Here is a 12,107-nt window from a genome sequence, read left to right as displayed (position 1 = left end):
GTAGGATTTAGAGAACTGCAGGTGGACCAGTCCATGTTAAAGTTAAAGTACAATGGTCTCCTGGGGTAGTTGGGTAGAGAGGTGACTGAGAAGGTTCTCAATAGTATTGGTATTATTACCTGGGGGTTGATACATACAAAGTAGATAGATTTGGAGTTATTGATTTGGAGTTTAGTTGTTAGGATTTCAGATTTGGTGGCAAATGATGGAAGCACATTAATGGGGGAAATTTGGAGGTTGGATTTATAGAGAATGGCTATACCTCCACCTTTTTTGATTTTACGGTCATTTCTAAGGATGTTATAGCTTGGAGGGGTAATTTCCTTGTCTGGAGTAGATGGTTTTAGCCAAGTTTTTGTAAGACATAGTATGTCAAATGAGTGTACATCAAGGAGAGCATGTAGATGGGAAATTTTATTGTTAATACTTCTAATGTTAATGTGAGCTATCAAGAGGGAGTTACATGGTCTTGTTAGTGTAGAAACTATAGGCAATGTTAAATTGGTTGGGTTATTGGTGTAGTTAGTATTGGGGCCAGGGTTTGGATGAATATCACCGTCTAGGAGGGGGTGTTGCTGGGGGTATTGTAGAGATTTAAGGAGTTTATAGAGGTTATTAAAAGTCTTTTTTGGAAGAGAAGTAGATAATGTGGGTTGCTTTGTGAAATTTTGGTAGTGTATAGTTGGAGTTACAGATTATGTTACTGTGGTTAAGGGAGAAGATGAAAGAATATGTTAGTGTTTGATGGATGTAATGGTTTTGTTCAGGGAGAGAAAGATATTCAAAGGAGGTGAGTGAGTAAGGTATGGTAAGACAGGCTATTGTGGTAGTTAAGAGTAGTATGTTTGAGAAAATATGTTTATTTGTTGGAGCCATGGTAAAAAGTAGTTTTAAGTAGGGAATAGATTGTGTAAGTAGGTGTTGTAGAAAGAAGAAGAGAGTTATGGAAGAGATTGAGCAGGGTATAAAATAAGCAGGTAAGAAATTAGAGGAGGTTTAGATAAGAGGTAGAATTGGGAAGTAAAATAGTGTAGTTGATGGTTAGTAAAAGCAGGGAGGGTTCAAAAGAGAGTTGAGTAGTACTAATTAGGAGAGAGAGCTAAGGGAGTGGCCTGGAGATGATGTGGTAAGTGATAGGATAAGATGGATGGGGGGAGTGGTTAGTGAAGTATAAGTCTAAGACCCTTGGGGGTGTGTGGGAATTGCGGGTAGGGTAGGGGAGTGGAGTGAGCCCGCAGGGCGAATGGAGCGGGTAGAAACAGGCAATGGACCAGCTAGAGGAGAAACAATCAGTCAGCAGAGCTGAATACTGAAGGTAAGTGAAGTAAGCCTGAAGTGGAAAGGAGCAGAGATAAGTATGGAGTGTATTAGAAAACAAGGGAGTGTAGCAAGCTAGAATAAAGGGTACAGTGTGAAGTTTCAGAGTAGTTCTAGGTCATAGAAGTATAGAGTAAAACAATCAGAATAACAAAGGGGTAAGCAGGAGAAATATTAGAAGGGACAGGGGTGCCACCTACTGGTCAAAGCTCGAATTACAAGCAAATACAGTAAGGGGTAGGCTTATTGCTAGATTAGGGAAGGGGAAAAGCTAGTAAGAGGGGTACTAAGAGGTGGTGTAGGAGTTTTGTGTACAAGGTAGCTACTAGGGGGGGGGTAAGAGGCTGCTGGCTGACCTGGCTCAGGTCGTGCTTTAGAACCCCTGAAGCAACAGTGGACGGTAGTATGATTTACAGGTAGGACATAGATAACATACTTTCTTATTTCCTTGTGAGTGGGAGCAGGGAGTAGAGACTGAGAGATGAAGCCATGGTTATTTGTTGTACGGGTCCTTTGTCACCAGGTAGGTAGGTTCTCATATATATAACTAACATCTTACTATCAGTTAATTACACCTCTAACACACAGTACTGGAAAATATGTAACTGGAAATACTTACATAGAGCATTTTTAACACCAGATAGAAATAAAACCGATCAGTACTACTACAAATGGTTTGATCAGTACTACAAATGGTTTGATCAGTACTACTACAAGTGGTTTGATCACTACTACTACAAATGGTTTGATCAGTACTACTACAAATGGTTTGATCAGCACTACTACAAATGGTTTGATCAGTACTACTACAAATGGTTTGATCAGTGCTACTACAAATGGTTTGATCAGCACTACTACAAATGGTTTGATCAGTACTACTACAAATGATTTGATCAGTGCTACTACAAATGGTTTGATCAGTACTACTACAAATGTTTTGATCAGTACTACTACAAATGGTTTGATCAGTGCTACTACAAATGGTTTGATCAGTGCTACTACAAATGGTTTGATCAGTACTACTACAAATGGTTTGATCAGTACTACTACACATGGTTTGATCAGTACTACTACAAATGGTTTGATCAGTACTACTACAAATGGTTTGATCAGTACTACTACACATGGTTTGATCAGTACTACTACAAATGGTTTGATCAGTGCTACTACAAATGGTTTGATCAGTGCTACTACAAATGGTTTGATCAGCACTACTACAAATGGTTTGATCAGTACTACTACAAATGGTTTTTGCTGGAGGTGTGAAAAGTCAAGTAAAGCAGACTGGATTCATATTTCTATGAATGTAATAAAATTAAATCATATTGGCATGGAATCAATCATTTTTACAATCTTTATTTAATGAATCCTTTACCTTAACTAAAGCATTGATTATACTAAACGTAAATGAAGGTCCCTACCTGAATAAGACAAATATGTATTTGTTATGGACAACACTTGCTATATCTAGGAAATACATAACCAGAAGGTGGAATTCAGATACACCCCTGACCTTGGAAGTATTCTACACTTTACTGAAGACAACTGCATTGATGGAAATAAAAATCAAAGAACTACAAATCTATCCCAGGCCATTGGTTAATAATACTTGGAAGAAAGTTATATCTTTGTTGGACACTCTGCAATAATCAATATTGTATCTCTGATAACTGATCTGCTAATTCTATATTTAATAACATACAGTGTATATAATTGAAAGTCAGGTTATTGTAAATATTGTATATTGTTTTTTAAATTATTTAAAAATATTATGTAAATGTTATTTTAATTGAAAATAAAAAAAATTGATGAAATATATAAAAGCTGATGTTTAACAATGTTAAAATATTTCTGATTTTTTTTTTTTTTGTTACTGAGGATTGCTTGTCTGTTACGAATAAAGGCTTGTTGCTTTGGAACACTACCTGGGTTGCATGATTTTTGAAAAGTATTGTGACTGAGCTCATCATCGAATTTTAAGACCATTAGTTTCTCTGTTTTTTATTTTTTTCTCAACACTTGCGGTGAGGTTGGAACTAGACACATTCCTGTGCTTGTTCATTTTTGTATTATTGTTTAGAAGGATTACATAAGGCAGTCAAATGATTCTAATATTGTTAATGATACAATATTCATTTGTTAAGGAATTGCTAACACTAACTAAATGGTAGTTGACATAAATCATCTAGGAAGTAGAGTGTTGTAATAGCTCTGTCTTTCAAAATCAGATGTTTACTGTTAATTCCATGTTTAGATTTTTCTTATTCCCTGTTTTTGTAGGACTTCTTAAGTAAACATTATAATGAGACTTCCTGGATTGGTCTAACAGATCAGAAAAAGGAAAATAATTGGAAGTGGGTTGATGGCACAGAGTACAAAAACAAAACCAGGTAAATAAATGTAAAAGTTCAGTCAGCATTACTTCACATGGATGTGATCATGAGCACACATACAAACACAGGCGCGCACACACTCACATTCATACATACACATGGGTATGCGTGCACATGCACACACACACTTTCACTCTCACACATGAAAACAAATTCTACTAGCACACCTGAAGGTGAAGCTAAACAGAAATAATACCTGATTAGTAATGAGTGTTCAGTCTGGAGCACCTGGACTTTTCTGTATTAATGATAACATTACAATATCTTATACATTTGTTGTTATGTCTAAAGTTCATCACTTCAAACTAGATGTGTCATTGTATAATATTATATTTCAGTCAAGCCAACAATTCTGTTTCACAGCCATACAAATATGCACTTATCAAGTGTCAAAAATACTAATGCAAAGAGCTAGTTTCGAAGATCAGCATAGTTTTTTTTTAATTTTATTACTGATGCCTGTTTGACTATTGAGTCTCCCTGTTATGCACATTCTACTAGCATACCTGAAGATGAAGCTAAACAGAAATAATACCTGATTTGTAGGCACCTGGACTTTCTGTATTAATGACAGCATTACAATCTCTTATACATTTGTTGTTATGCCTAAAGTTAATCACTTGTAACTAGTTGTGTCATTGTATAATACCATATTTCAGTCAAGCCAACAATGCACCCATTCCCATTTGTTAGAAATATTAAGGTCCAGTCATTCCCACTGGCCGAAGCTCTAATGCCCAGCCATTCTCATTGGCTGAGCCCCTAATTTCTAGTCTATCTAATTGGCTGAACCCATATGTTGCAGTCATTCTCCTTGAAATGAGGGTTGAGTGAGAGTGGCACTGATAATGCCCTCATATATGACAAAACAGAACCGTATCATTTCTCTTGTGCAAACCTACTGCCTCCCAAAAGATTATCATGCAGTGAGCCCTTATGAGAGTTTACCCCTATTTCTAAAAGCGATGCAACACTCAGACAGCCCTTTTCAGTTTGAAGCAAGTGTCTCCATTTGGTCTCTTGACTGCTCCCCAGAAAATATATAACAGTCTATATTCCTGGTATGTACCCTTAACCCCAATCCAGAGATAGGCAAGAAAGTTATGCTCTGTCATGTGTTTATCTACCTCAAACAATTTCTATAACTCTTAGACCTCTACCCAAATAAATCCAGGACATATGGAATGTAGTCTGAGATTTAGCTTTCTAGACACACAGCCAGCTACTGGTAAAGCATTTAGAAGTATAATTTGGAGAAATAGTAGGTTTATAAACCAGAACAATACTCATATTTGTTAAAAAAAATGGTATACAGATATTGTAGTGATAGATTTATTTTATTTCTTTATTTAATTTTGTCAACTATGGTAGAACATTGAACATATTAGAATGTTTATTGATTCAGCCTATGAACCAAAATAATCAGGCAAAAATGCAGAAATAAAATCTCAAGTTAAACCCAAATGTACAGTGGCATTAAAGCAAACTGTAGCTTCATAGTTTTTAGAAACAAGCTTAAAGTCTGTTAGTCATCTAGATGTTTGATAGTAATTATTCCATGATGGCAATAATTGGTAGCCATATATTTTCACCAAATTTTTCCTTAAAGCACAAAGAATACCACACTGCTTTATAGCCATGAGGGGACATTTACTCCACAGATTTCTGTATCACTAGTTGATTTAATTAATCTGTTATGGATAGAATGATTGTTAATTGCGATTTCAGTTTAATATCATTTTATGCCTCTATGGACACTTCAATTTATACATGCTCATATTTTCAAGAATAATACAATCATTTGGAGGCCAGAATAGATGGTGCTGCTGATAGCTTCTGTGAAATTGTTAAGGTGTAAAAAAGAGTAGCTTGAAAACATTCTGTTTAACTCAGGTTGTTGAACTTGTCTGCCATCTTCATAAATAATCCGTGAATCCTTTTTAGTTATACAAGGTGTTTGTTTATGAGATTGCAGAAAGTTGGATTGCAAGTGTGTAGATTAGGGAAATATAGTGAGATAAACAACCTCCCCTAGAGTGGCAGATTATATCAAATGAGCTGTTGTGTTGTTCATTGGGCCTTGTTGAGAACTGTTGCAATGCGTTGTTTGAAAAGACACATCTCTGATTAACAAATCTGGGTCCACTACAATCTGTTTAGTTTTTAAATATCTTTATTACGTCATCACATTTTACAAAATGACATGAGTACAACTACATTAATAGAAAGAAAAGCCACTGTAACATGTTTCCAGCTGGTAATTTCATGCAAAATACATATATGTTTTATTTTAAGTAATTTTATTTTACTCTAATACTACACAAATTGCTCACTTCCTGCCTTTTCTTTAATATTGCTTCTCCTCCTAAACACATTCCCATATGCATTGCTTCCACAGATTAACTTTATTTCATAATAATCTCCTCCTCCTTCCCTTTTCTAAAGATACCACCTCCAGTTGTTTTATCTTTTGTATTTGAGATGGTTTACATTTTGATTTCCATTTTCTAGTAATTGCTTTTTTGGCAGCCAATAGCTTTAATCTTAGTAAAGTCATGTTATGTGTAAACAATTTGTGTCCTATATCCCAGCTCAGCAGAATATTTCCTTAGTTACAACAATTTCTTGCCCTAACATCATTGACAGAATACTCTGTAGGGCATTTTTTAATCTGCCAACTTGTTACATTCTCAGAACATGTTCCCAATTACCCCCTTCCCATCACACCTCCGGTATTTCCTGTCTAACCAAGGAAAAACTTTCTGTGAAACCTGTTTGGGGTATGAAGATAACTATTCAAACACTTACATGCAGAAAACTGAAACCCTCAATCCTTTGTTGCATCCTTACGAGCATTATAAATGTCTTCCTGTTGTTCCATTGTAAATTGCCCTTCCTTTCAATTTTCTTAATTGTTTCTATCTTCCTCTGCTTGATTGTCATAGTTATACAATATTTAGATGACTTACTACTTATACCCTATTTAGTAGCAAATTCTGTTCTAAACTAAACACAACTAAAAAGTCTATCTGAGCTGGTCTTTCACTAAGCACTCCTATCCCTTTCTCTTTGCCTGTACTGTACTATCATTCACTGGTAGTTAGCAGTCATAACCTGCAGTCCAGACTTCTGCTTAACCTCAGTATACTCTATTTCCTTCTCTGTCTCTTCTTCTAGTATTTGCTGTCATTAACTTGGTTCTTTAGCTGTTTCCTCTAATACGTTCCAGCCTTCTTGCCTATTTTCTATATCCCTACTTGCAGTCATCCCACTGATATAATCTTCTTTCTCCACTTCTTGCAGCAAAATGTTAAAAATCAAGGTGAAAAGAGATAAGAATGACATGGCTGAAATTTGGAGAGAAAGCAGATATTAAGATTTGGGATGCATAGGCTGAAGGGTAATGACAACCATATGTAGTATTATTTTCATGAGATAGCAGAAAATATTAAGGAATAAACCAAGCAGAAATTTAGATTTGGGATGCAGGTCCTTAAGGAGAATAACACCTATACAGAATATTATTTTTGTAACACAGGACATTTTTAGAATTAAGCCTTCTCCATCCTTAATCTGGTAATATTAATACAGTAGTTAAATAAGGTTACTTTCCTACTAAAGGGCACAATTTTGCATATTTCAACATTAAATGTTTGGCTGCTGTTTGAACACCAGCTGCAAGTGTTGGCCTCCCCTTTTTATACACAAAAGACAGCTGGTGGGAAAAAGATGAAGTTACATATTTTGCTATCATCTGTGATACATCAAGGCACACAATGTTACAAATATGCATATATGAAATCAAAATATCCGAGAGGAGTGGGACTGATGCTAATGGCCATTATCATTAGGTTTCACTGTTTCCCACTGCTCCTGATTAGAAATAATGCCCTTGACAATTGGACTTGTTTGGATGGCATGGCCAAGCTGGTGGCAGGCTAGCAGCACTGGAAATTTGTTCTGCAGTCTTCAGTTGATCCTTGATAGGGATCGATTACTTAAACTCTTTCAGTAACATCAAAAGTAGAACAAATACTCAGACAAAGACTGTGAAATCCCTATTATAATTTCAATCAAAAGCATAATCATAGAAAATCTACAGGAGGAGTCACACAAAAGCTAACAGTCAAGACATGTCATTTAAAAAGAAATTTCACTCTTTACTCAATAATATTCAGGACATTTATTTAAAAATGATATACTGGATTCTGTTGAAGAAGACTGTAAAACAAAATAAAATAATTAGTGAAATGGTCAAACAACAGAGTATTCGGATTTTAGGGAAGAAGTATGCAATCAATGATATGGAGAGAATAATTTTAGAAGGAGAAAAGTAAATAAAGAAAAAAATTAAGTACAGTTTTTATTTAAATAGAACAATTTTGTTTCTTGATAATATATATGATCAAGATAAGAATTAGTTTTATTATATTTTACAGTAACTATCTAAGGTAATTACCAGAAGAAAAACATGCATTTCACTGATTTAAGAAATGAAGACAGCTATAATAAATACATTTAATTTTCCCCTGCCAAAATACGAATATTTCTCTCTGAAGGACAAAAAAAGTTCAATTCTTAAGAAGACACTTAATTCACTGAAAATATGGGCAGTGAAAAATATATGGAAGACCAATGAAAAACAAAAAAAGCTGAAGGACAAATAATTAGTAATTGTTTTTAATTTCCCTTGCATCTTTATATTCCTTCACAATGACAATAGATTGTCCCCTGGATTCACGAAGCTCCATGCAAGAATAAGGCTATTCTTGCATGGAGTGGTTTGTGTCAATTTAGGATAGCAGCGCACATTGCATATGCATGAAAGCATGCTGCTATCTAAACTAAATGGACACAACCAGGAACGAGTGCAGGGGCATGTGTCAGCAGTCCTAGCACCTGAAACATGCCCCCTTTGCTCTGAAAGTTCTGTACGGCACTTTCTGACATGGATGAGTGTCAAACTATATAATATTAGAGCCTGCCTCTAATGTTATATAGTAAACAAGTGTCTACAGACAATGAAATGTAAATAGCTAACACTTCAGTGTCTGCGGACACTGAAAAAAATACCACAAACACCTATAGAAGGCAGCAGCCTTCAAGTGCACACCCCCAAATGTGTGCACTCTTGCCCTTCATACAAATAAGCAGTAGGGCAAGAGGAAAGGAATAAAAAAAAAAAATATATTTTTTCATGAAATAAATCTGAAATTTAAGCACCACGCAGCTTGTTTGCGTGATGCGCCACTATGCGTAGCATAGTGGTACTGCCATGGTATATATGTGGAACATGCTCAGTTCGAATCTTCCCCTCTGCCAAATTAATGGACAGCGCAGTAGTGCAGCAGTAACATTGTTGCCTTACAGCAAGAGGTTCCCTGGTTTGATTCTCGGCTGGGGTTTCTTCTGTCTGGAGTCTGCATGTCCTCCCTGCATTCGTGTGGGTTTTCTCTGGGTGCTTTGGTTTCCTCCCACATTACAAAGACATGCTTCTGGAGTATTTCTCCCTGGGCCTCCTCTGAAAATTGGCTCTTTCCAAGTTGGACTTTCCTGGTTAACAAATGTTAAATAAATAAATGTTATGTTAAATAAGTAAATGTAATACACCTTTAAGGATTGTGAATAATAGATGTCAATCTTATGGCTCATGTATAACACAGTAGGGGTGGGAATATCCAAAATATAAATGTAAAAAAACAGTTTATAACTTTAATGAAAAAAGTGGAGTTAAGCAATGTTTGCTAGTGTAAGCATTGCTTACCTGCATGCAGGTCTGCTTAGCTGGTTTAAGCATTGCTATGTGGATTTGTATGGAGCTAAGCATAATGCAGCATATTAAAACCAGCCAATAATGAAAAAGAGCAGAAAAACTGCCCTATTTAAACTGCACAGGTGGGAATGCAGCCATAACCATTTGGGATTGCACACAGCAGGACCAAAATGGCTGGGGTCAGAGAAGGTCTGCACTTCCGAGTGGACTGATGGGGCATCCAGGATTCCAGGGTCATGGTTGAGTTCCTAGTTAAAAACCATGACAGCAGGCTGCTGCAAGGCCAGTACCAGGGCTCATAGTACAAAGTGGAGGCCTGGGAACAGCTTGCAAGTGCTCTCACCAGATCCACTGGCATACTCCAGACTGATGAGCAGGTACATCATCAACATAATGACCTGAAGTAGAAGAGGGGTGCACTCTTGGACCAGTGGAGCCAAGAAGCACAAGCAAAGGATGTCCCACCTGTCTGTAAGTATGCAGTCTTATGCATCTCTAAGTATGGAAAAAGTTCAACTTGTGACTGTGCAGAAGTAAATAATGTGTGATGTCTCCCCATACAGCTGCTGCAGAGAGGTCCCGGCATGTGCAGGCTCATGCACAGTGACTGGCCCAGCTGCATCAGCAGTATGGTGAGTACAGAATACCCCCTACTATTAGCAGTAAGAAATCAAAATTATAGTAATGGTAGTACTGCCTGTATATATAATTGTGCTGTAAATGTCAGGAATAAATGCCTGTGTCAGGCTGCCAGTGTTACAATGGAGTATTCCCAGCTGCTGTGTAAGACAGATATCAGTAGCAAACAAGGTACAATATGCAGGACAAGAATATTAGAATATATATGAGTGTGTCTGAGTGAACCTGCCAAGAAAGTACCATGTCAGGGCTACTGTAACAGTTGGAAATGAAAAGCATTCCCCTGTGCAGATCATGCAGAAATAGTAATTGTGGAGTTCTGAGTCAAAACTAATAAAGGTGATCCCAAACACTGGTGTGTGTCATCTCACTTGTGCTTGATACATAGAAATGTGTATGTCCTGCCGAATGCATTAACTGAAGTGAACTGATTTAGCACTGCTTGTCTGCATACCTTAGAATGGGCATGTCAAATAACTGGAAAAAAGCAACAGTACATATTCCCATCAGAATGTGTTTTGCTTGTTTATCTGCCAGCATTGTCCTGTGTTAACCTTCCAATTTTAGCCATATGTAGCTGTGAATGCACTGAGAAATGTATAAGGCTAACAGGTGCAGACCTAAAACCTACACTGTGTACTTAGGAATCTAAATTGCAGTATGCAGTTGTACTAATATCTGCTGTGTATGCATAAATTGTACTGAAAATGGGAAACAAATAATGCAACATGTGATAATAAAAGTACTGTGCACAAACATATATACTAGATACAAATGTGACAAACAAAATACAAGACTTTCCCAGTAGCTCAGTTTGATAAGGACAAGGCCTGTAGCTCAATTTTGCACATACAGCACGGTTCGAATACAGGGGCAGCCACTAACATCTCAGTCTGGTTCTACAGCTTTAAACTGCAATCTGAACAGAAAAAATAATGTACTGCAACACATGGATTTTCCATACAGGGCACACAGGTAAAGAAATCTGAATAGAAATACTAGTAAAATGTGTATAACTATGAAAGGTGTACAACTGCTGTGTTGGTCAGCCACTGTCCAACAAATAGATGCAAGCTAGACAGCCACATTCAGCAGTCTGGCCCAGACAAGCCCCTCAAGTGTCACACTGTCACATATAGTTTCCCCAGTTGACAAGAAACCTGCACACAGAGAATGTCCCAGTAGATGTATGTGAAAGGCACAGCACACACTCCAGGGTCTGCAACTAATATGCAAATCTGAAATATGTGTAGAAACAGCAACGTAATGTGCACACAGTTCATCTGGACAGGCCCTCATGTAAAGAAATTGGTATAGAAACAGGTCTGATGTGTATAACTAGAATAAGGGTACAATTACTCTGTTGATATCTACAGTTGTTGGTGTGCCGTAGCAGCCCCATAGCCCAGGTAGAGTGTAAGTGTTGTCAGAATGTAGAGCATTGAATAGACATGTACTGACAAATATACTTGCTAGAAGTTGTCAATTGAATCTGTTCCATTCCCCCACCACTCAGCTAATCCAACCATCACACTGAAACCAACATGGGTTATGTTCCTTACAGTGGCAGCTGGTGACTTCAAATCAAAGGGGGGGGCTGCAGGAGACAGCTGAATGGGTGGGGTCAATGGTAAGGGGTGTGACCAACTAGAAAGGGGAGGAGCTATGCTCAAAACCACAAAAACGAACTAAATACACTGCCCTGGGTGCCAAACCGTCATTATGAGAGTCCAATAAAGACAAAATGAAGTGTAGAAGAATATAAATATGTCAATGCATTGGCTGCATGACAGCTTACTTAATATCTACATGGAAACAAAAAGGTTATGAGGCATGAAAAAATAAATTACTTTTTAAATACATTAATGGAATGCCAGTCAAAATCAAGTATAAGAAAAACAAGCAGCACTCAACTCAAACCACTTCTTGCACTGCAGTTCTAATTATAATTTATATTCAGCCTTATTAAAGTACCAAGTAACATG

At 37.0% G+C, this 12,107-nt stretch overlaps 1 protein-coding gene across 2 annotated transcripts in view; it reads left to right on the top strand.

The window, feature by feature from the left end:
- The window catches only part of LOC122808668 (C-type lectin domain family 4 member E-like), a 555,751-nt gene that overhangs the window by 455,742 nt on the left and 87,902 nt on the right, over positions 1 to 12,107 (top strand). For both annotated transcript variants that reach the window (XM_044079645.1, XM_044079644.1), the window contains exon 5: positions 3,598 to 3,707. In XM_044079645.1, the coding sequence (XP_043935580.1) occupies positions 3,598 to 3,707 (110 nt within the window). The remainder of the gene's footprint in view (positions 1 to 3,597; positions 3,708 to 12,107) is intronic.

The sequence above is a fragment of the Protopterus annectens genome, chromosome 8.part0, assembly GCF_019279795.1.
Source record: "Protopterus annectens isolate FY-2018-M chromosome 8.part0, PAN1.0, whole genome shotgun sequence".
In the NCBI taxonomy this organism is placed as follows: Eukaryota; Metazoa; Chordata; order Ceratodontiformes; family Protopteridae; genus Protopterus; species Protopterus annectens.
Note: the sequence above shows the minus strand (reverse complement) of the source record. Positions and strands in the feature narration are given on the sequence as shown.